The sequence below is a fragment of the Cricetulus griseus genome, chromosome 2, assembly GCF_003668045.3.
Source record: "Cricetulus griseus strain 17A/GY chromosome 2, alternate assembly CriGri-PICRH-1.0, whole genome shotgun sequence".
Classification (NCBI taxonomy): Eukaryota; Metazoa; Chordata; class Mammalia; order Rodentia; family Cricetidae; genus Cricetulus; species Cricetulus griseus.
This window is the reverse complement of record NC_048595.1, coordinates 428665554-428690714: the sequence shown is the minus strand read 5'-3', so window position 1 is coordinate 428690714 and position 25161 is coordinate 428665554. Positions and strand designations below refer to the sequence as shown.

The 25161-nt window shown below is 49.1% G+C and overlaps 2 protein-coding genes across 4 annotated transcripts; both read right to left on the bottom strand.

Moving 5' to 3' along the window:
- Nucleotides 1-3590: 3590 nt before the first annotated feature.
- On the bottom strand, nucleotides 3591-3953 carry LOC113833523 (40S ribosomal protein S25-like; the record flags this gene model as incomplete). Its single annotated transcript, XM_035438846.1, has 1 exon — nucleotides 3591-3953. A coding segment is annotated over one exon (363 nt), but the record flags the coding sequence as incomplete, so codon positions are not given.
- Nucleotides 3954-9273: 5320 nt separating this feature from the next.
- On the bottom strand, nucleotides 9274-24791 carry Stk11ip (serine/threonine kinase 11 interacting protein). Of its 3 annotated transcripts, none has more exons than XM_027397322.1 (24): nucleotides 24485-24791; nucleotides 21854-22059; nucleotides 21415-21489; nucleotides 21056-21151; nucleotides 20626-20733; nucleotides 20432-20503; nucleotides 19264-19390; nucleotides 18797-18900; nucleotides 18589-18684; nucleotides 18427-18468; nucleotides 18090-18239; nucleotides 17816-17900; nucleotides 16954-17310; nucleotides 16600-16805; nucleotides 16156-16272; nucleotides 15846-16023; nucleotides 13525-13755; nucleotides 13306-13409; nucleotides 12350-12447; nucleotides 12077-12255; nucleotides 11791-11872; nucleotides 11571-11641; nucleotides 10820-11067; nucleotides 9274-10131 (listed from the first exon to the last, which is right to left on the bottom strand). In XM_027397322.1, the coding sequence occupies exons 1-24, from the start codon at nucleotides 24543-24545 to the stop codon at nucleotides 9982-9984; spliced, it is 3243 nt and encodes a 1080-aa protein (XP_027253123.1). In that variant the 5' UTR covers nucleotides 24546-24791; the 3' UTR covers nucleotides 9274-9981. The 3 variants fall into 3 exon arrangements, with proteins under 3 accessions (XP_027253123.1, XP_027253125.1, XP_027253124.1); XM_027397324.1 differs by having other exon boundaries at nucleotides 16609-16805; XM_027397323.1 differs by having other exon boundaries at nucleotides 18090-18236.
- Nucleotides 24792-25161: the final 370 nt, after the last annotated feature.

The window sequence follows — 25161 nt, the reverse complement described above, 5'->3', positions numbered from 1 at the left end:
CCCAATCAAGGATTGCCCCTGTTTCTCTCCTATTGTTGAGATAAAATATCCAGCAAAAGCTACTTAAAGGAGAAAGGGTTTATCTAGCTTACTGTTAAGAATACAGTCCTTGAAGCCGCTGGTTACGTCACATCTGCAATGGGGAAACAGAGATGAATGGTTCCCCTTTTCCAGTGTACACAGTTCCCAATCACTTGGCCAGAGAATGGACCTGCCACAATTAAGATGGGTATCCACGAGCAGGGACGTGGTGTGCGGTTTTAATCCCCAGCACTCGGGGGGCTGAGGCAAGTGGAACTGTATGTGTTCAAGGCTAGACTGGTCTACACAAGGAGTTCCAGGCCAGCCAGGGATACATAATGAAACCCTGTATCAAAAACAAACAAACCAAAAAAGTCAGGTTTTCCATATCAATTAAGATAATAAAGAGAATCTTCCAGAGCCCACCTTCTGCTTTTAGACGTCATCAAGCAATCATTATGCTGGCCTACCCCTGTCACCTGGCAGAATGCACTCAGGCAGCACCCTGGTCATGACTGTGAAGTCTGCATGCAGATGCTAAGGACCCCTTTAAAAGAAAGACCCCCGCCCACTTACACTCGCTTTCCTGCTGTTCCCTTAGAGCAGACAGGACTTTTCCTGTCTCCCTCCTCTTTTCTGTCGTCTCTCTGTCTCTGTGTCTCTTTGCCTCTTTTCTCTTCCTTCCCCCTCCCTCCCCTTTCTAATAAAACTTCTCACTTGAGCTCTGTCTGCCTGGCGTGTTTGTCCCCCACCTGGGTCAACTTCGCCTGTCATGGAATCCTCCCAGGGTCCCCCACGAGCTTTATCATAACACAGGGGACTATTATTATTATTTCAGTTGAGAACATGGAGATGCAGGAAGGAGTGTTACCCTCACAGAGGGTACACCTAGGAAGACAGTTACCCACAAATTTGGGCATCCTTGGCAGATTTAAGGTGACTGAGCTATAGCCATTTACTCCAGACTTCTCACTATCTTCCAGTTTACAGGAGGATGAGAAAGTGAACAGGGTGTCAATACTGGATGTCAGCTGTGCAGAAGCAGAACAAGCAAATTGCCTCCCAAAAGTCAGCATATGAGGCCCACGTGTTGGTGTTGAATTGTGTCCCCCGCCAAAACTCATATGCAAAATCTTAACTTCTGTGACCTCAGAATGAGCACTTATTTGGAAATAAAGCCATTGCAGACATTAAGGCCATACTTGAGTGACACGTGCTCTTTTCTTATCCGATATGGCATGTCTATAAAAAGGGAAAATTTGGGCACAGACACACAGAACACCGTGTGAAGGTTGGCAGTATGCTGCCACCAGCCAAGGAAATTCCAGAGACTGAGAGAGGCCTGGAACAGGTCCTTCCTGAGCATCTTAGAGAACTTGGCTCTGTGGACACTTGATTTCAGACTTCTGTTCTCCAAATATGTTGTGAAGCAGTTCTCCTTGTCATACTTCATTACAGAAACCCCACAGAAGTAACCCGTTGTTCCCATCCTTCACCACTCTGAGCCAGCTAACTTGGTGTTAAATCTTAAGGGAGCCAGCCCCAGTTGGGCGCATTCTAGAATGGTCCCTTTCATCTTCCTTCTATCCACCGCATCATGGTGCTGGACCCTCACTCACAGCCTGGGCTACTTTCATGTCTTTGAGACAGGCTAGGAAGAGGTTTACCAATGCAGGGGCCCTAGAGCGCTGGGCTCCGCAACACAGTGTCCCTTAGAGATCCCACGCCTGAGTGAGTGCGTTCTTCTCTCATTAGGAGGGAACACCCGAGACAAGAGGTTCAGTCTCAACTCTTCAAGCATCTCCCTTTATCATCTATATCTCTGGGATGATGAAGTAAACCCCACCCCACCCCACCCCCAAAAAAGGGCCTTTATGAGCCCATGTTCATCTCTCATTCTGAGGCAGGGTGAGCAGGAGATGCTGACACCTACCACACTCATTCTGTTTGACATAATGTATTCTTTCATTATGCCTGCATATCTGGCATTCTGCCTCCGGCATTCCTGTCCTTGTCAGTCCCCCACTGTGAGTTCTGATGGGGTTTTCATTACTGTGACAAGGATGGCCCATGCATGCACCAAGGATGGCCACTTTGGTGTGTGTCAGCTACCAGCTCAGAACCTGTAGATGCTTAAATGTAGACTGGAAAAACAGCAAAGACAGAAGAAGCCAGTGACAGGCTCAAAACAACAGCTACCCCATGTACCTTCCCTCACAACCCAGTCTGATTTGAACTTCTCACCTGCATGCTGATGGCCCGGAATGATTTCCTGGTGCATGCAACACACCCACAAGCCATGTCCTTTGATCCATTTTGGCCTCCAGATTTGGAGATACAAGTACACTGTGTTCAGAGCTCTCCACAAATTGGGCCAGGAGCTCAACAGGCTGATTTCTCTTACAGCTGTCTTGGGATCCAACATGTTAGAATCTAGATCAGTAAAAACATACTTGTCATCTGTGGCAACCTAAATCTTTGAAACCTCTTCTCATGTTTTGGTCATTTAAGTCCTCTCTTGCCAAGGCAGAAGTTAGAAAACTCACGTGTCTTGACTCCCTTGAAGTTAGGTTAAGTTACTGATCTGCTCCAACAGTCAGATTCACCAGTACAAGCTCTGAATTCAGAAGTGAGTGACATGCTCAGAGGATCCAACCTCAAAGTAAGGAATGGGATGGAGTTAGGTGATTCTTCTCACGGTAGCAGTGCAGAGGCTTTGGCGACCAAGGTTGTCATTATTTCTGCTACAGAAACTGTCATAGTAGCTGATCATAATTCTTCGTTCTTTATTCCTCTCCAAAATACTATAAAACATACACTCTTCTTTCATAAATCCCTCTCCAGCTTAAAGTCACAATTGCAACTAGGCAAGCTGGCCAATACAATCGGGAGAAAGGCTCAGAATCCAGGCTGAGGGCAGAGCATCAGGCGGCAGGGGTGCTGGCATTAGGAACAGGCAGAGAGCTTGAGGCTGTGGCCCTCGGTGCTCCCTCTTCTCTTGTCATGATGGCTATACCTCATTGTCCCCATCCTTTATCTTTGGAACTTTTTATTATACTACATTTATATACTTGGAGGGTGGGGGAACAGGACATGGTGCTTGAGTAGTAGTCAGAAGGCAACCTGTGGGAGTTGGGCCTCTTCCTCCACTGTGTGGGTCCCAGAGATCAAACTCAGATTGTCAGGCTCAGTGAGAAGCACCATTACCTGCTGGGCCATCTCACTAGCCCCTATCCTATACTCTTTTAAAAAATGAATTTGGTGTGTGTGTGTGGTGTGGTGTGTGTGTGTGTGTGTGTGTGTGTGTGTTGTGTGTGTTTTCCTTATATGTATGTAAGGCATTGGATCACATGGAACTGGAGTTACGGATGGCTATGAACCTGTGGGTGCTGGGAACTGAACTCAGTTCACCTGCAAGAGCAAAAAGTGCTGCTAACTGCTGAGCTCTCTCTCTATCCCCCTACACACACACACACACACACACACACACACACACACACACACACTTACTTCACTCTTCTTTTTAAATAAAGTTTTATTTTTCTAACTGTACAGTGGGTTGAACCTGTTCATGCATCTTCAGCAGCTGGGACATCTCCACCCTTAGTGTTACTGAAGTAAATTACTTGGACTCTGAGCTTGACACATACTTTACTAAGTAGCTCCAGGAGGGCTGCCATGGCCAAAGAACCACAAACATTCAGTCTCTCAGAGACCACCACTGGAGTGATAAACTTATAGATGGGAACTTCCTTACAGTTTGTCATACATAGCTTTGTCAAAGGGGTTGGGATATTGAGCTTGTCATGAACTTTGTCTTTGGATCTCTTCATTTTGGCTTTACCCTCAAACTTGTTTACTGGGCCTTTGTCTTTCTTGGCCAACTTTTCAGCATCTTTCTTCTTGTCTCCTCTCCTAGGGTAGTATGGTGAAGTTCAGAGAGTGTCAGTAACCACTGCAGCCTTGCTATGATGCCAGACAAATGGCATATCAATTACACTTAAAGAGAAAGGCCAAGATAACTTTTTGGCCTGGAATTTAAGTGGTACTTTCCAATTCACAAGGCACTGTGATATTCTCATGGTCCCTCACAGCGACCTTTCTACTTAATAGGTTACCAAAAAAAAAAAAAAAAAAAAAAAAAACAAAAAAAAAACCCACTCAGATGAGTGTGGTATTGCATGTTTTGCTTTTAATCCCAGAACTCAGGAGGCAGAGTTCTGTGACTTCGAGGCCAGCCTGGTCTACAAAGTGAGTTCCAGGACAGGCTCCAAAGCTATACAGAGAAACCCAGAAAAACAAAACAAACAAACAAAAAACCAAAACAACAACAACAACAAAGGTTCATGAAGTAAAAACAGCTTGCTCAAGATTCAAAACCTACAGGCAACACAGCCAAAGGAGCCCCCAGAGCTTTGGCATCAGATCTAACGTTTAACCCTAAATATCACAGCATGACACCACTCCCCTGCCATGTCTCAATGCCCTCTTGCAACCGCTAAACCTTGCAAGCCATGTGCAAAACTGAAATATATTACTCACTCCCCAGGTGATTTTTCAAGACTATCTTTCTATCAGAGGCTACAGAGGTGAGAAGTTAAGAATGAGATCCCCGGGGCCAAGTGGCCTGAGATCATAAACCAGCTTGGCCACTTGATAACTGCTTGAGCAAGTTATTTATCACTGTTCCTGGCACTCGGTTTCTCTAGCAGTGACAATGAGGTCGTTGAGAGGAAGAAGAGAGTTTGTCTGTGGATAGCACGTAGAACAGTGACTTGACACATAGTGGAGTTCAGGATAACATTAGCCAGACCAGTGCTGCTGTAACCCTAAGACACGCAAGTCTTCAGAGTCCTCAGATAAGCATGTGAAAGGATAGTGAAACAAATTCATGTTAGCTTATGGTAACACACAAGAGCTGTATGTTTAGGGCCACAACAAATCTGCCAAACATGCCAAACCCCCAAAGGTAGGGAGACCAAGAATGGCTTTGACCTCCCATCAGGTAGATTCTGACACTCTTTGGCCAATGAAGCAAACTTTGTTTCTTTTAATTTCCTAGGGGTTTGAACCCAGAGCTTCACACATGCTAGGACAGCACTCTACCACTGAATTGTACCCCAACACCAATAAACCAATCCTTGCATTGCCTATCCTAAATTTATACGGTGGGTATGGACTCATTGATTCCCAGATTATCCTTAGACTCTTATCAGAATTATCTCCCTGCTCCCCAGAGCATAGCAGTCAGGGCCAGTGGCTACTGAGTGGGTTCATGATCAGGCTTTCACAGATAAGGTGGCATTGAAGAAGGGTTCAGGCTCTGGAGTTAGAGATGTTGTCTTTTAATAGCACTTCAACACTTGGCACAGAACGGGTGTTCAATAACTGTCAATCTTATTTACCAGTTTTGTTACTCGGTGGTGGTTTATCTCAACATCCACACATGCCTGGCCTCGGCTGTGTGGCTTTGTGACACAAATCCAATGTCTGCACGTTACCTCTGTCTCTGAGGGTCATCTTTCCCAGCAGAACTCGCCTCCCAGACCAGCATGTCTGACACGTTTACGTTACCATGACATGCCAAGAGGGATATCCTTGTGCCGTCATGCTCTTCTGTCCCCCCTGAACTAGCAGCTTGCTTGAGTTTTGAGGAAACAGGTGGGAGAGGAGACTGAGACAACCTGACAGACTTCCTGCCCTTGGGTTCTCCCCTGTACCACATTCAAGGGTGTTTTCAAGGAAGGAAAAGGGGTGGACTAGAAAGAGAAAGATCTTGGCCAGAAGCTGGGGAATGGTGCAGACCTTTGCCCTCTGCAGCCAAGAAAACAGCAAGAGGTCCCCCCATGGCATAAAGGGAAAAGAGTCAAGTCAGGGAGCCCTGTCAAACCCACAGGACAGGAGCCAAGTCCAGACCACAAATCTACCTATACTCCACGCCACATGTTGGGTATACATTTGATTACAGTCAATGAGCAAACACTGTTTCATTATGAAGCATCTACAGCAAGTACCATGAAGGAAAAGCCCAGTAAGACAGGAGATTTAAGTGGCAGGACTGGGGCCATCCTCTTTAAGGTGACAATTAAGCAATGACCTGAAGGATATGCCACCAGGGAACATTCGAAAAGATTGACACCTGAAGAGGACAGGCCTTTTATAAGGCCTAAGAGACAATATGGCTTAAGAAAGACAGCAAAGATCCTGTCTGTAGACAAAGGGTCCAAGTGAGACCACCTTAGTAACCTACCCCATCTTCCTCACCCGTAAAATGCAGATCTTCCCCAGGGCAGTCATAATAACATCAACTTTGTACACAGACCCACACAAAGTATGTCCTTAAACACAGTCATTACGCAATTCATGTTGGTTCAGACCCATAATCCCAGTACTCAGAAGGCTGAGACAGGAGGCTCTCAAGTTCATGACCAGCCAGAGTTACATAACCAGACCCTGAAAAAGAAGCATATCTGATTTCTTCCTGCATCCCTCCCCTGCACAGGGCCAGGAACCTCTGAAGTGTTCAGTAAATATTTGTGGAGTTGAAAGCAAGTGCACAAGTAATTATAGTAACTAATAAACTAAAGAATGTTTTCTGCGGAGGCCAGAGAAGTCAGTAAGTACAAAATGATCAAATGACAAAAGGATAGGCCAGGGCAAAAAACATGCCCTGACTCACACTGTATCCACAAGTGTCTGAGTTTCCTCCAAGGCATGCCAGGGAAACGTCCACTCATAAACACATGGGCAATAAGATGCAAGCATCCACTCTTCCAATTACAGAAGACATTCCTAGGCTCCTGGGTGCTGTGGAATATTATTTTAACTGGGCAAAGATGTTTTTTATTTGTTTATGCTGCAGAATATTTAGCTATGTAAAGATGTGTTACATCTGTTTATGCTGTGGAATATTACTTTAACTGTGTAAAGGTGTGTTACATTTGTTTCTTCTGCATTTGTTTAATTATGTAAAGATGTGTTGCTGTCTCATCTTGCCTGCCTAAGGCACCTGATTGGTCTAATAAGAAGCTGAATGGCCAATAGCAAGACAGAAGAAGGACAGATGGGGCTGGTGGGCAGAGAGAATAAGGAGGAGAGATCTAGGCTCAAAGAATGAGAGGAGAGAGGAGGGAGACAGTGAGGGAGATGCCTGGGGCCAGCCAGGCAGCCACCAGACAGTAGACACAGAGTAGGACAAACAGAAAGAAAGGTAAAGAGCTCAGAGGCAAAACACAGATGAAGAGCAACAGGTTAAGTTATAAGAGCTGGCAAGAAACAAGCCTGAACTACGCCAAGCATTCCTAACTAATAAAAAGTCACCATGTCATGATTTGGGAGCTGTTTGGTATCCCTAGAGAAAAAGCCTGCTACACCTGAGTGACAACTAGCAGGTAGGTTTTATAGCTCACATTTATTGAATGCACTAAGGTTTGTTTGTACAGTACTTCCAAGTATGTTCTACACCTCTGTGAAGTAGGTAGTTTATTTGTTAGTCTCAGTTCCACACTGCAGATGAGCAAGCAAGGAGAAGTTATTTGTCTACAGCTAAGCAGTGAATCATAAAACTACGGCATAGTTCTAAATCCTGTGTTTTTGCCACACCACACTAACCCTTGTAGATGGATTAAAAATACTGCTTGCACTCAGGTAGGTAAAGCACCATACACAGAATCATGACTGAAGTTCTAGCTGCAGCTAAGTCACCAGGGCAGTCTTGCCAATCTAGGACCACCTCCTGTAGAGATGGGTTCTTTAGCTGGCTGGTCCTACGAATCATTTGTACTACTGTTTGTTCATCAACCCCATAAGGCCTACAATAAAGTTCAAATAAAGTTTGGGTCTATAATTTGGAGGATTTTAATTTTCTTTTTAAAAAATTAACCCCTTGCTGGGCTGTGATGGCACACACCTTTAATTCCAGCACTCAAGAGGCAGAGGCAGGAGGATCTCTAGTTCAAGACCAGCTTGGTCTACAGAGCGAGTTCTAGGGCAGCCAGGGCTACATAGAGGAACCCTGTCTTGAAAATAAATAAATGGGAAGGAAGAGAAGGGAAGAGAGGGAAGAGGAAAGGGGCAAGGGGGAAGGGGAAAGGGAGAAGGGGGAAGGGGAAAGGGGAAAGGGGAAGGGGAAGGAAGGGAAGAAAATAGTAACCCATCTCCCCTTCCCTACCCCTTTTTTATCCCTTTTATGGAAGATGCAGTGCAGTGCAGTGGTTGTTTCAGCGTCTTCTCTCCACTGCTTTTCAGGAGCCACCAGGCCTCCACTGGGTGTTCTTCATGCCAGCCTAAGGCCAGACAGAGGCCAGCCAATCAAAAAACACTTGCTGGGCAGGCAGAGTGTGGGCGCATACTGAATGGAACCAATTGATCTCTGGGGACAGCCCAGAGCATGTGAGGCAAGTGCAATCACCTTACTCAGAGCAGGATAGGCTCTGGGGAGGAGATGCAGCAACCTGGGGCCCTGCTTTCTGGTGAGGCACAAAGCTAAAGGATGAAACACCTCCTTAAGTGGTGATGGCCTCAGGCTTGATAATCTGTCTTCTGGGTCACAAAAGCAAGAGCAGCCTTCCACAAGGCTGCCAAGGGCTGTCATTGTTAACAAAGATGTTCCCAGACACTAGAAGCACAAAGAATTGGAAGATGTTTCTCTTGACTCCCTGACTCCCCAGGCTCACACTTCATTGCACATCCGCCTAAAAGCCTGGAGATTCTTCTGTCCCATCTGCACTGTGACCTGTTTCTGGAAACACACTTGCTAGGAGACCTAGGCAAAAAGGTGGCTTTGGGCCAGAAGCTGGGCAGGCCTTCCTCAGGTTCTTGCTTCTAGACAGGCGTGAAGTCGTGGATGGGAAGATGTTATGCACACGGCTGAGAAAGTGGACTAATATTTTTGGGAAGTTTTAATTTACTTCAATTAAGAATTCAGGGCAGCTCTGAGCAAAACAGAAGTAGGTGAGATTACTTTGTGAGCCTCTGAACAGGTCTGTCCGGGTCCTCTGCAGGCGTTACCAGAGGACAACTATTCCAGGAGCACCTCTCACTGGTCAGTCCTAGGGCTCAGCATTTCCCCTTTACCCTCCCGCCAGACCAGACAGGACATTGCCTGGGAGAAACTAACCCTAAGAACTCTTGGTTGAGTAGCTGAACTACTCCTTTTTAGGGGAACTGTGTACATAGGTGTGTATGCGCATTGAAATTCTGGGCAGGTACAATGAATGCTTGGGCCTACAGGTAACTTACAGAGTCAACAAAGACAGTCTCATTTTTTATTGCAGGTCTTTAAAATGTAAACTCTGGGGGTCTGGGGAAGTTCACAATTTTCCACAACTGGTGACTCACACAATTAATCCCAGCACTTAGAAGGCAGAGGCAGGCAGATCTCTAGGAGTTCAAAGCCAGCCTAGTCTACAGAGTGAGTTCCCGGCTAGCAAGGTTACACAGTGAGACCCTGTCTCAAAAAGAATCAACAAAAAGTCTGAAGAGGTCCAGCTCTTTGACTGTCAGTGATCCCATGCAAGGCCACATGATAGGTCTCAACCTGCTTGAGGACTGGGCGTATCCGAGTCAGTAGTCCTACTTTGCCAGAGCAGGCCTGGAGACAGGTTTCATAGTGCAAACAAGGGTGCTTCCAGGAAGAGATTCAGGGATAGCAGGCTTTATGGGTGACATTTCTGTGTACCACCCATGACACCAAGCATGGAAACAACTTTACTTATACCTGAGAGAAAGTGCTGGAGAAACGTTTTCACTGACCACTGAGCCTGCTCTACTAGACAGATCAGCCAAAGGGCCAGTTCATTTCTCTTGTCCTTCTCTTAAGCTGTGGGTCATTTGGGGCCTCACTAGCCAGTGGCCAACCACTGGAGAGGTCTGCAGCCAGGCAAGAAGACAGACCCAGAGATCAGGAGAAGGGGCTTTTGCAGTGCAACTCCTAAGTCAGTGCAAGCTCAATGGAGACCCTCATCGGTCCAGGTCCAGAGCCTCCTGGGTTACAGTCCGGAGTCCAATGGAGAACAACTCTTCCCAGGGCTCCCGGATCCAGGCCAAGAGGGCTGTCAGTTGCTCCCCACACACAACACGGAGTGCCCAGAAACTCTCCAGTCGAGACACCTGGTAGATCGAGCGGTTGGCAAGGGGAGACACAGGAGAAGACAAGCCAGGAGGCCAGGGGAAGTCTTAGGAGAGGATTCCACACCCTCCTTGGCTTTTAAAGGCTCTTCCTCCCCCACCCCCCAGGTCTTTGTGACTCTGCACCAAAGGGCTGACTCTGAGCCTTGAAGAAAGTCTAGTCAGCACTGAGTGCAGGCTCTAGAGGGCTGGTGTTCATAGTCCCATCTCTAACCTTCCATGCTATAGGGAATGTGAGCTCTAGAGTCAATTCCAAGAACTGTGCAGGTTCAATTCCTGTCTCTGACCCTTGTGACCTGTGCAAGTTTGTTCATGTCTCCAAGCTTTAATAACATCATCTGTATTCCATGACCAATAATAGCACCTCCTCCTCACACTGGAGTCGTGAAGGTCAAACAGTGGGCACACAGTGGGCAGGCTGATCACACCAACTCACACCGGCTAGGTATTTCAGTCCAGGGTTCCAAGGCCAGCACATCCCCACTGCTGACGGCTGCTTTCTACATGGGGCTTATCCAATCCCAGGTCCTCACGTCCAGACTGTCTCCACTGTATGCCTGCCCCTCCCTCAGGACCATCCTGAACCAATACCCATCCTTTCCACATTGTACACACGTACACACACACACACACACACACACACACACACACACACACACACACTCCCTACCTCATCATAGAAGATCAGCCGCAAGTCCAAAGGGCTTGTTCGATACAGCTGCACAGAGCTCAGACTGCTGAGTGGTTGCTGCTCCCTGACCTGCATGGAAGGACCTGGCCCCAGAGGAGGGGTCTGCTCAGAGGCTTCCCCAGACACCACTGCGAGTGGGAATTCTGCCTGGGACCCTGCAGGGTCTTCATCTAATAGGTACAGTGTCGACAGCGTCAGCAACAGGGACACGGGAAAGGTAGAGGAACCTGCAGAGAAAAAGGCAAGATGACACCCAGAGTGAAAGGCTATGACAGGCCTAGATCCCCAGGACTAGTGCCCTGGAGAGGAGGTGTGAGCCACACTGAGAGTGGGCCACAAATCAGCACTATGCTTCTACAAACTCCAGGGACCCCTAACCACCAAAATCCCTGAAGGCCTATATTGTGGGAGCTACCACACCAGTCAACCCAATCAAGGGCCCAGAGCCTCTTGACAGGAAGAGTGGGACATATCCAGCCAATCTACCCACTTTAGGAGGGCTGGATGCCAAAGCTAAGGTTTCGGGCAGCTGAAGTTCTGAGGACCCCCCCTGACCCCTCCTAGAGAAGTGGGAAACACCAGCCTACCATGTGGGTATGCCTGCAAAGGTGACGACTCCACATTCCAGAAAGTGAAAATTACTACTTGGGGACTACAGAGACAATAGAGGACGAGCCAGGTATAATATGGGGTGCAGAGACCAGGGGAACATCTGCTGCATCGGCCTTACCTTCAGCCAGGAAGGTCCGAAGGTAGAAAAACTGGGGAACCTCTGCGGAAGTCTCTTTTCCCAGCAACGGCCTGTGGAGACCACAACAGACACAGAAGAGGGTCAGCCAGGGTAGGATGGGCTCCTCAGAGTGGGAGTAGGCGGGCATGAGGACGGGCTGTGTCTGGAGTCTGTCAAGAGAAGGCTTAGACCACCAAACCCTAACCTCCTGCTGACTCACCAGAGCCGATGCTGCGGGGTCACTTCCTCCTCCGTGGCACTGATGCAGTTCCTCTGGGTGCGAGGCAAAGACTGCAAGACACCTGGATAGAGCCAGCCAGAGACAGAAACCCTCAGAGGCCTCTTGACCCTGGCTATTCTCTGTAATATGGGACCTTAGAAACGTCTACTGTGGGGGTTGACGGAGCAGGGACTTCCATGACCTCAGTCTACTGGCGAACATCACACTGAGAAGCAGGCCCTGAAAGCTTGACCTCTAAGTCCATCCCTCCCAGCCTCTCCCTCACCAGTGAGCTCCTCAAGGAAGGCACGGCAATGCCTGGCATCTCGGGGCAGCAGTACACAGCTGCCTGTCCCAGCTGCCCACTCTAGCCGAAGGCTCTGGCCTGCAAGGCCAAGCTCCATGCCACTCAGATCCTGCAGAGGAATGGCCAGGGTGGGCTGGAGCCAGCTCGCAGGAGGCCCGCTGTGGAGAGAGCAGGATGACCAAGATTAAGAGGCAGACAGGATGAGACTTGAAGGAGTTGATGCCGCCCCAGCTACATACCTAGCACACTCACCAGATGGCCCCTGTCACCTTCAACAGATAAAGCCTACGGTCAGACACAACCACAAGGCACAGAAACTCCCCCATGTGGCCTGCTAATGCCACTGGCACCTAAAGGAAGGGAAAGTTGATGAGAAACCAGAAAATAAAACCAAGGAGACAGGTGCCAGACCAAAGCATCCCAAACACTGTTACTATTGCGATCAACAGCCTCTCCTCATCACTCTATTTTTGGCCCTGCAGCCTACCCTCCCACCAGCCCCAGGATCTCTTAGCAGGCCTCCTCAGTGTCCTCTCAATGTTTCCAACCTACCCTCCACACTCAGTCAAGACTATCTTAAGAAACAAACTTGACCATCACTCCCCTGCTTCAAACCCTCTGAGTAGTCTCTGGACCCCATCCAAACTCCCTGGAAGTCACAGCAGGTTGCTCCTGAACAGCCTACCCATGCCTGCTAGACTCCCCTGAGGACACCTGCCTCTAACACTGCACACTGGCTGTCCCTTCTGTCCCACGAGCTACTTTCTCTTGGGCCTCTGAACACTAACAGCTTCCTTCCCCTAGATCCTAGAGCATGGATCCACTCAGACTGGAAGAGACAGCCCCTCTAGGACCTTGCCCTGACTGCAGCAGCTTCACACGGCACCTAAATTCTCCAAGACTGAGAACAGGACTGCCAAATGGCAGAGCCTGAGTGTCCTGGACAGGAGGGAGTGACATCATATGAACTACAAGAGGACCCATTTACCAAGTACCAGGTGCTGTGCTATGCTGAGCTGTGCTGAGTGACAGATGTCAGCTCGTAGCCTCCACTCTAAGTCAAGGGGCATTCTCCCTACCTGGATGGGGACAACTGGACCTCAAGTGTGAAGGAACACTCCCATAGCCAAACAGCAAATATCTACTGCAGCTGAAACCCAAGCAGTCAACTTGATGCCCATGGCCATGGGGCAGTGGGTGGCACAGACCTTGGTACAGCACTGGAACTCCTCCTCTGAGTCACTGAACACCTCAACATCCAGGAAGAGCCGGAGGCGGTGGTCCACAGAGCGAAGACCAGAGTGTCCAGGAGCTATGAGCAATCAACAGGCCATCAGCCTGGCTCTGTGAGGCCACAGCTCCAACTTACCTCCCCCATGCCCAATCCTCCCCCAGACACGCCCCAACCTTCGTTCACCTATACTCACTTGGACTGAGGCTCCAGCTGCTATGGCCATTGGATATGGATGCCTGAGGTAGGGTGCCATCAGACCCACTGGGATGGCCACTGTGGTCAGCAAGGTCACAGTCAGGGTCAGGGAACCCAGGGGGATCTGGTGGTTTGTCTCCCTGGCTCTGCTCTCTACTAGGGATTTCCCCAGACATGGCCAAGAGAACCACATGGTCACTCCCACAGTTTGGACACACAACAGGAGATTCTGGAGGGAGGGACAGAGACCCTGTGAGTCTCCCAAGGGCACACCCCACCATGCCCATAATGTTCCCTGCCACCTTCCAGTCTACCTCAGCTCCAGTCACAGCCACCGTTCTCAACATCCCACTCCCAACTCCATCTCTAAGCATAGTCTCTAATCTAGCCCTTCCCATCCCAGTTAGGGCTAAACTTGCCCATGGCCAACAGCCTCCTAAAAATACATCCCACCTTCTAGATTCCACATCCTGCTCTGGTCCCCTCCCACAGTCTTGGGTTAATCAAGCACACCAGTGCTTTTCTAGCAATGTCTGGAAAACCAAAATCAGGAGCAAGGGAGATGGTTCAGTCCATGCAGTACCTCCCACACAAGCATGAGGATCTGAGTTCAGATCCCCAGAGCCCGGGTAAAAGTATTGCGGTGCCATGGACCTGTAACCCCAGTGTCCTGGGGAAGAGACAGGCAGATCCCTGGAGCTCATTGGCCAGGCAGTCTAGCCAAATTGATAAGCGCCATGTTCAGTGAGAGATTGATTATCCCAAAAAATAAGGTAGAGAGTGATTGAGGAAGACACCCAATGTCAATCTATCTCTGGTGTCCACATGCATACAGCTACACGAACACATACATACAACATGTGTTTGTGGGCGCACGCACACACGCACGCACACACACACACACACACACACACACACACAATAATTATAATGACAACAACAAAAGACAAAAATCAACAGACTGGGTAAGGCAAGGAGGTCTCTCATGTCAGTTGGGTCTAAATCCCAGCTTTATTAGCAATAGATGGATACCTGTAGACCAGGCGCTTGGAGCCTGGCTACTATTATCTGTAAGATGAGAATGAAAGTCATGTCTACCTCAAGGAGCTGGCCAAATGGGTGAGTGGATGCTGATAAAGAGTGAAGGATGTGGATGAACAATGAGGAGAGAGATACTGAGTGGCTATAACACTCTAGGCATGGGCTAGCCCCCACATCAATACTATCATGTAGCAGCCCTATCAAAACTTTTCCTGCCCATTTTGCAAATAGGAAAAAAAATTAAACAACTTATACACCCTGTCTACACTTAGATAGCTGGAGATACCAACAGAAGCTACCACATATGAAGGACCTTTATTTTATGCTAGGGGCTACTCTTGTGCTTTACTGTCATAATTAAATCTCCCAAGAAAGCTGGGCAAGGTAGCACATACCTGTAATGCCAGTATTCCAGAGACTGAGGCAAGGGGACTATCACAAATTCAAGGCTAGCTTCAGCTACATAGGAGCTTAAGGCCAGCCTAGCTAGGAGGCTGGGTCTCAAAACATCAAAAGCTTTAAAAGAGAAATCTCACCATAGGAGGACTGCAGAAGCCACAGGACCTATGGAAGATAGCCAGGATCCAGGAAGGGCTGTGATATTCCACTGCTAAGCCTGCTAGGGCAGGCTCACAACAGTCAATAACACAGGATTATTTCTGGAAAAAAATAACTTAGTCCTGCCATGTCTGCTGCCAAGAAGTGTGACTGATAAAAACTGCATTTCACACAGCTGTTATCCAGAGTTTCCCTTCCTTCTTTAGTGTCTTCAAAGCCCTTATTGTTTAACTGGCCCACAGTGGAGCAATCCCAAGGTCAGAATATAAAAAGATGCCACAAAGCGCTGCACCCTATCAAGTAGCTCACAAGGTCAGTCAGGGAAGGTCAACTTGACCAACCCCCAAAGCAGCTCACTGAACAGCTACTACACAGAGGGCTCATGACAGCCTGGCACTGCACTGAGGGCTCATTAGGCCTTATGCCATTCCTGAAATGTTACCCCCGAACAGCCAACAGCCAAAAGCCATCAAGTTATGAAAAAATAATGAGTATGTTTAAGCACACTCATAAATAGCACTCCCAACTCTGACTCTGCGGACTCTCCCGTTTCTGCTGTTTAACACAGCAGGCAGGCAGTTGTGTTTCTCCTAGTTGCCAACAGTTGCTGCCATTCCCCTAAGGCCCTCTTCCCTGGGGCTCCCTCTGCACTCCTCTCAGAGACACCTTTCCTGCAGCGGGGAGCTGTGTGGGCAGGGAGATCAAAGGCACAGCTGGTACCTGGGTTTTGAAACAGAGGCTTCCAGCCCTCCTCATTCTCCAGTCCCAACCTGGGCTCCTCTGGCTTGAACTCACAGCTGCACCGCAGACACTGGAACCTGGCCCCCCGTGGGTCCTTGGCCTCTCCAGGCTGCTGCTCTTTCGAATTGGTGAACGGGGACAGCACAGCAAGCAGCTCCTGAAAGCAGGCGGATCAAGGGCTGGCTAGTTGTGAGCAGGCAGACTCAGGTGGAACTGCTGGGCAGACCCCAAACCCTCCAGCCCAGACCTGCTCCCTCTACTCTTCCCACCAGCCTCTGGATCTCGTCACCTGGATGGCCTCTTGGGCCTCTGGCTCCAGCACTGCATAGCGACGCAACTGCCGGTCAGGACAAATGTAGGAAAAGCGCAGAACAAGAACTGGAGCCCCAGGGGGTGGACCTGAGCCCTGTGCAGGAAGAAAGAACCCAGAAGTGGGCAGGAGGAAAGGGGGGTCAGGGTTAAATGGGGCACAGAGGTAAACAGTAACTCTGGCCCCACAATGCTAGCACCGACACTAAGCTCTTGCGCAGAATGAAGAGTCCATTCTTTAGCCCACCCTCCCAAGCTCCACACTACAGCCCTTCACACACCCAGAGCACTCCTTGGCTCCAAGTACTCATGAGAGAAGAGGAAAGCATCCAGCCCAGCGCTTGGCACACAAGAGCCGACAGGTTGTCAAAGATGAGTCTGGACAAGCCAAGCACCTCTTCCCAAGCCTGACCCCACAACTGACCTCAGGTACCTGTTCTCTTTGAATCTCAGTCTCTGGCTCTAGCTCAGCGGCCACCAGGCTCTGTAGCTCCAGCCGCTCCAGAGTCCGAGCTGCCCGGAGCTCCACCTCAAACAAGTGGGCAGAAGTGACTCGGAGAAAGCATTCCTTGCCCTGCACACTCTCAAGGCCCTGCAGGGGACACACCAACATGGGACGACAGAGCTCCGCTGCAGAGAGTCCAAGAGAGAACTGGAGTGAAGACCGGGTCAGATCCTCTACTATCCCATGAGACGCTACCCAGACTGACCTCTCCACAGCCCTCCTGACATCTCAATACCACTGTCCCCATCTCCCCGATGGTCACAGGCCTCTCACCTTCTACTTCCTTCTGCTCCTGCTCCTCTTCCTCCTCCAGGTCCTCTCTCGATTCCTCTTCTTTGTCTCGCTCTTCCCTCTCTTCTTCATAGGGCTCTGGTTCCACCCTGCTCTCCTCTGACACCTTCTGTGGTGATTCCTTAATTTCTGCAGCTCCCCCTGTGGCTGGAGGGCTGCATGCAGTCTCCAGGCTCTGGGCATCCAGAAGAGAGGTGCTAAGGGCAAGAGTCTTGGTGGTGACAAGAGGGGGGCTCCCCAAGGTCTCCAGGTGGCTCCTATACTGCAGCCAGTCACAGCCAAACCGCTCCCGAAAGCTGTTCAGCAGCTCAAGTTCCCGGTGTTGTTGCACAAACCATCCTGGGATGGAGAAGGACATAGAGCTGAGGCCTACCTAGAACCTAGGCTTCTCCTCAATAGGCCTCCCCTCCACAGTAGGTCCTCAGGTGTGTCCTAAGGAATGCTGTGATCATAAGCCATCCAGAACCACACACCAAAAACCTTGTGGAGGTTCACAAAACATGCCCACATATCTAAGACCCTGAGATGACTTGTAGGAAAAAAAAAAAAAAAAAAAAAAAAAAAAAAAAACCTGTTTCACTTTATACTTCCCAAATGGTTCTGGCCATGAAATCTCTTTATTATACAATCTTTAGCACCCTATGAAATCTGTGTTCCTTAGGGGAATGCTGCCTGGAAGCAGGCCCTCCTTTTTAAACTAAAAAGATAAAAGGATTGAAGGGCCCTCCACAATAATTCATACCACCCCAAAATCAAGTTCTCCTATGACACCTACAAGGCAACATCAAGATTAGAGAGACTGGAAGGGAGGTGGGAAGGGAGTAAGCAGGGAGGGTCAACTTACCAGCTGGGGAGGGATCCAGAGTTCGGAGCTCCGGGTCTGTGTCACTGGGCTCAGAGATGCTAGCCCGCCTCACACGGACTCGGCTCTAGTTTGGACAGACAGATTGGAGTTCTATGAAAGCCAGAGCCTTTAGCCTGGCCATCCATGGCCACCTACCTAACCTACTGGAAAGAGCCAAGTAATAACAAGGACAAGGCCTTACTGCTGCTAGCCTACCAAGTACCTACAAAGCAGTAAAGAGATCACCCAAGCCCAGGCACAAACAGTCACTTACCTTAACTTTACGCAGTGGGGCCTGGGCCACAATACCCCCTGAGGAGAGGCTATCACTCAACTCAGGGCCACCTGAGGTTTCAGTGGTACTCCCCACTGGCCAGGACGGAGGTTGGGCCATGGGACCAAGCCCTGAGGATTCTGCAGTCTGCTGCGTGACAACAGGAAGGATGTCAGCACTAAGGGAACACCTCTGCCTGCTTGAGCTAACCAAGAGAAGGACCCTACTTTCCATTGACCAGGAAAACCTTTCCTACTACGCTGTCTCCCAAGCTACTGCCCTTCCCATCCCATCCCATCCCAAGAGTCCTCCCTCATCCCACCCCCACCAGACTAACCTGAAGATCCTTCAGTGACAAAACCTCACCATCAAGCAAGAACTATGCAAGAGAACGGAGAGAACAGTACTTGTGACCATAAGGTGACTAGGTCTTTGGCCTCTCACTCACCAATGGCAAGGGGGTACAGTCAAAGAAGGATAGACACTAGATAGCACTCACACCATGAGCAGCGTCTCTGGCCTGAGGTGACAAGTACTGAGCAGTGTTTGCACGGTGTGCAGGGTGGAACCACAAAGGGTTACCTTCCAGATAGAGCTGAAGGGCAGAAGAGGAGAGTGGGTAGGTCAGAGAGCCTCCCTACGTGAAGCCACAAAGGAGACTCAGACATGAAGGTGGCTCCCAGGCCCTTAAGGCACTCATGTCTCACCTTACGGAGCTCAGCCAGCAGCCACAGTGGTGACAACTCAGTGTGACCTTCTAGAAGGTTATAGGCCACATCCAGGTGCCTCAGGTTCCTCAGCTGTTCCAGGCCTAGGGCAGAGGTAGGAAGGTGTGGTGGTCTGATTGCTGAGGACAGCAGTCGGAGGAGGACAGATCGTTGCACCACAGTGCTACCTCTAAACCCTCATGAGGCTCTAGAGCAGCATTCTCAGCCTGTGGGTCACAACCTCTTTGGAGTTACACATCAGATATTTCCATTATGATTCATAACAGTAGAAAAATTATAGTGATGAAGTAGCAATGAAATGACTTTATGGTTGGGGGTCAGCACAAGGAGCACTAGGAAGGTTGAGAACCACTGATCTAGATGTAGGCAGTCTATGGGCCAACCTGAGCCACACTCATCTAATTCCCTTTCAGAGTGAACCCACCCTACACAAATTTCCTGCTTACCCTGGAGGCTCCGAAGCTCATTGGCTCGCAGTATCAAAATCCCCAGGGCAGCCCCTGAAGGTCCCACTCTTGGCACCAAGTGCAGGTGATTATAGGAGATGTCCAAATGGTACAGCTCGGATAAATCCTGGAAGTGGATGAGGAGACAAAGGTCCTCAACTTGACAAAGCTCTAGGTAAGGTCTTCTGTACCATCTTCTCAAATCTACCTGGCCTGAAGAAACTGCAGACTCAACACAAGTCTGTTGCTACCCTGTGCTGGAAGACCTGAACAAACATTAGCATGTTCCTAACAGTTCCAGACAGTGACGCCAACCTAACAAGTTCCTGCCCGGAAGAACACAAGGCCCCGAGGAACACTTAAAGCAACCAAAGAGATCCTTTTTGTTTTGGCCACAACCTGAAGATGGGGCCAGTCTCTGAGAGACCAGAGGGACCTAGCAGTCAGTGAGAAAACCCAGGTGCACTTCCTGTGGACCCACAGCCACTTCCCAACTTGTACGTTCCCAGTTCTGAGTGTGTAAGGGACTCCATGCCCTTCCCTCCTCCTCCATTCTCCCTTCAGTGGTTCACTTTGAAACCGCTTCCCTATTTTAAGAGAGTGAAATATGTCCCTACCACTTTAATAAGTACTCAGCATTATTATTGTTATTATTATTATTATTTTGGTTTTTCAAGATGGTTTCTCTCTGCATCCCTGGCTGTCCTAGAACTTACTCTGTAGACGAGGCTGGCCTCAAACTCAGAGACCTGCCTGTCTCTGCCTTCCGAGTGCTGGAATTAAGGGCACATGCCACCACCATCTGGCAGCCTTATTTATTTTTAATGGAGGACCAAAAGGACACAGGGAAAAAGGTTGTCATCATCATAAACTCTACCACTTCTGAGATACACACTAGGCTAAGGACACAGGATACTCTTCACAAGAACTCCTATGAGTTCTACTTTACAGTTGAGCAAACCAAGAAGCTCAGTGATTTGCCCCCCAGTTATCTAGGTGTTCCAAGCTGAGATCACAACTGCCTTGTATGCTAGAGGGGAAACCCACAGGCAATACTGACTCTCTGGATGTGGCTCCACCTAGGGCCATGAGAAACTCAGAGTACAGGCTCATCTGAGAGTGAGTGAGAGCAGAGCAAGTCCATCAGCAATAGGCAGCTCACACTTACCATCAGGAAGCCTTTGCAGTCCTGAATATGATTGTGGCTCAGGTTGAGGAAGCGAAGAGCTGACAGGAGACGCTGAAGGGGGCAGGAAAAAGAAGCACAGCAAGGATCTTCATACAAGAATACCTGGCATTCTTCCCAAAGGACTGTCCTTTCCCTCCCCAGGGCTCCTTCCCTCAGGGGAGGTAGGCACTCACCAAGGAGCTGTCTAAGTTGGTGAGAGCATTGTAGCTGAAGTCCGCAGAGAGCAAAGCTAGCCAGGGAAGGGCTGAGCAGAGGTCGCCACCACAGGCCGACAAGAGCTCCTGGGTAGGGGACAGGCACATCTACTACTTCATTCTCAACCCCCTCCCGCTGCAGGCTCTATCATCCAGTCCACCATTCATATATACCAGGGTCAACTGGAGAAGACTCAAGTCACTGTCCCCAAGGAACAGACTATGGGGATCACGGGGAGAAAGACACTAGACTATTTATACAGCTTGCTGAGACTGTAAATACAGACAGGTATAGAGAACTGTGGGGTCACAGAGGACAGAAGGAGGGAGAAAACAGGGCAAAGCACAAAGCTTGGCCTACTGTATTTCTCAGGACAAGGCATCAGGGTCCACCCTTCATGCTCCTTACCTCTAGTGCCTGGATGCTCCTGCTACAAATCAAAGACTCTAGTTGTGAATAGATGCTACGGAGGCCACGCAGGCTGTGGATGGGGACTCCTCGAAGCTGGTGCATGAGAAGAAAGGGGAGGAGGTGAGCAAAGCTTCAAAGAAGACAAAGGCCTTGTCCCACCTTTCCTGATGGGGAGGAGGAAAAAGATGGCAAAGCCCAGCTATGGTTTAGGGAAGTGTTACTGGGAAAGACATTACTGAAGAGCAGTAGCACATTCAGACCTGACCTCCAACCAAGAGGCTATCCCTTTAGCCTCACACCCCAGAGGCTGCTTTGCACTAGGCTCTGCCCACCCACGTGCTCCAATACTCCCTCACCTCCAGCTGCCGAAGGGACTTGAAGGGGAAAATCTTGATGGGTCCTGGAAGGCCAGCACCGGGGGTGTGGACCAGCTGAAAGAGGAGCATTCAGGTTACTGAGGCACGGCTAGTTCCCCATCATCAGCACCATTTTCTTAGCCTAACCACCCCTATGACTGACATCATCTGCGCCATTTTCTCAGCCTAACCACCCCATGACTGACATCATCTGCGCCATTTTCTCAGCCTAACCACCCCATGACTGACATCATCTGCGCCATTTTCTCAGCCTAACCACCCCATGACTGACATCATCTGCGCCATTTTCTCAGCCTAACCACCCCATGACTGACATCATCTGGATCTGCCTTACAGCCTTCTCACAACTTATTCATCCCCTGCCTCCATCATTCTCTACCGCTCTCTGCATATCCTGTCCCCTTGCCCCTCCTAGGACCTTGAGTGAGAGTGTTTTCTGCAGCACATCGAAGAGGAACTGGAGCTGGAGGATGATGGGTGAGTCGGCAGGGTGGGAGGGGAGAGCCACAAAGCCCGTCTGGCCAGGGCCCCATGGCCCCAGGTACAGTTCAAACACTCTGTTCAGTTGCTGCAGTGTGGCTGTTAGCAGGCTCAGTGTGCTACAGCCAGAGAGAACCGCGTCCCCTGCAGGAAGAAGGGCAGACAGGAAGGAGGAGAGAATGAAAAGTCTTTCCTTGTGGAACCCCCAAATATACCCACTCTCATCCATACTGAAGACATCCCGCTGCAAGATCAAACTTCCTACCTACTCCCAGCTCACAAGTTGTATATAGCTCCTCATCTTAAAGACAATCAGACAAAAACCCCTAGCTCTTCATGCTGACACTAGAAACTGCTTCACTTTAAGACTCCAAGAGACTTTTCCAAATTCTTTGGCTTTTTACTCAAAAGTAGCTTAGGCTACTTAACAGTGTTGGAAATATGGCCCACTGGATCCACAGCTCTCTCATTTTGATACAGTCCCTTTCCTTTCACTGCTAAGCTGAAGATCAACTTCACCCAGAGAGCCTTCCCAAAGGGATACCTCTGGGAACCGGGGGATGACTCAGTCAGTAAAGTACTTGCTGAGAAAGCATGAGAATCCTAATTTGACCCCTCACCACTCACACGATGGCACAAACGAAAGACAGACATAGAAAGATCCCTGGGGACTTAATGACTAGCCAGCCCACTGCATCAGCAAGCCCCAGGTCTCAGTGAGAAACCCTGTCACAAACAACAAGGTAGACAGCTGCTGAAGAATGACACCCCTGGCTACCCTCTGGCCCCTAAAAATAAAAATATTTAAAGATGCCCCCTAAAATAAAAATATTTAAAGATGTACCATCTCTGAGCTTCCACACTGCCATCACCCACTTTTACACGAGGGCTGACTGTTTGCTGATCTTCCTTTTTTCTGGTTGCAAGAATGGCATGCACATTTATAGAAATTCTCAAACAATACTGAAATGCACACCACTGTCCATTACAGCACTCACTATGTCTATAAAGCTGCTCTGCCTAATGAGACTATTAGTCCTGTGAGGACATCTTCCAGGCACTTTCCCACTCATCACTCCATCTGGAGCGTACAATTACAAGGTAGCTGTGGAGAAATGTTTTAAAATATATTCTGAAACCAGGTGTGACAGTGCACACTTTTAATCTCAGAACTTGAGAGGCAGAAGCAGGTGGATCTCTGTGAAGTCCAGACCAGTGCTACATGGCGAGACCCTGTCTGGGTGGGGGTGGGGGGACAGACAGACAGACAGACAGAAAGACCAAGACGTCAAAGTGTAGTGTCAGAAATCTATAACTCCAGCATATAAAATACTGAAGCAGAATGATCAGCATTTCAAGGCCAGCCTGGGATACAGAGAGAGAGAGAGAGAGAGAGCTCCTAAACCCTTCACTGAGCTTCCACCAATGTTTGTATTCCTGTAATTATAGTGCAATTATCAAAACAAGAAAATTGGTGTTGATATCATAGTTACAGTATTCAGTTCTATGCTGTTTGTGTAGATGGTGACAGCCACCACCATAATCAAGACACAAAAAGCCCCATTATCATATTCAAGCACTCTATGATTCCCAGCCCAGAAGCCATGTCAGATTTTTGCAGAATAATAAATCTTTTTTTTACAGAATAATAAATCTTACAACCTTGAATAAAGATTTTCTATGTACTAGACACTGAGTATAGACAGAGACATGATTCAAGGAGTCTCTCAGAAGTCTAGAAAAGGCATGGCATGGGAATAATTATTGAGAGAAGCCATAAAATGGAACTATCAAGAAATTACACAGTCCCACGGTGGGAGTGTAGAGATAGAGGGCACTGACATTAACGAGGTAACACGTGCCAATGACTCTGCTGCCTCATCTAAATCTCGTTAGTTCCCCCAAAAGAACTATTAACCCCACCTTATAGCTAGGACAAAGAGTCATCTTGATTGTGATCATCCAACTGACAACTAATACATCTTTGATATCAAGCCAAAGCATGTTTCTACCACAACTGATGCCAACCATGTCACAAACAACACTGTGAGCTTCACCATGCCCAGGCACTGAGGGAAGCACTTACAGTAACACTATCTCCTTTGAACATTTATTATGTGTGCATACACTGCACTCAATAAGCTAATTAAAATGCTGGTATCTTTGAGTTAAGTAAATGACTTCGATAACCTACCTGCGAAGAATACTGAGGCTCTAAAAACTTAACCTAAGTCTGGGGTTGGAACTAACCTATGTGGGTCTCACTCCTCCAAACCTCGGGTGTTTAAGCTGCTATACTTGCTGGCTTTTTCTATACATGGGACCAAGCTCTTGTGTCGAAGTGTGCAGTCTAGTAATGATCCCTTCGCTCCGCAGAGCTAAGTGGGTACTAGTAACGGCCAGAGTTCAGATTGTCAGAGATAAGGAACACACCCCAGAAGAATAGAGAAACGAGAAGACTCTAACACCTCGTGGCCCCGCCGGCAGTGACTCAGGGACTCCCGGTGTTTCTGGAAGGTAGGGAACACACCCACAACGTCCAAACCAGATACGCCGGAAGTCCACTCACCCGACTCCCGCAACAGCCCCGCGAGCTTCCACACCACTGAGTCCCTCGGAGCGGTCGTCATAGCCACGGGACGCTGGGGGCGGAGCCTGGGAAAGGGGGAAGCGGAAGAGACTCAGGTGGGCGGTGACGACAAAAGCCCAGAGTCTTCGCGCCAATGGAGGCGTCGCGTAATGAAAAAAAGCAAGGAGCAACTATGAAGAACGTCTTCTTGGACCCGCTTTCCACGAACACAGGGCCTCGGGAGCCCACGGACTCGCGCGATCGGCACCCCAACCCCTTTTGCTGCCCGACGCCTTAACGACAGGAAGTCCCGCCCCGGAAAACAAAGGAATTACCGGAAAGCCCGCCTCCACTACCGGAAGCCGCGCCCAGAGCGGGCTGATGTGTCCACCCGGACTTGAGGATCTAGGAATTCGAACCCCTATCCTGGCCCCCGGCTCCAGCTTGGCTCCGGGCGGCCCCTTGGGCGGAGGGTGAAACCTGACTCCATGTTTGCAGACTGGGCGGGGAAGCAAAGTTTGGAGAAATGGGATTTTTTTTTTTCTAGTAGGAAAAAAAAAAACCTCATCCAAAACAAATACTGGTTTTCCAGTTAAACAGCCCTCCCTGTCCTCCTCGCGAAGTTCTTCAGTGTCAGCCAGGGAGGGATACCCGCTCTCGAATTCCCTTTGCTGCCG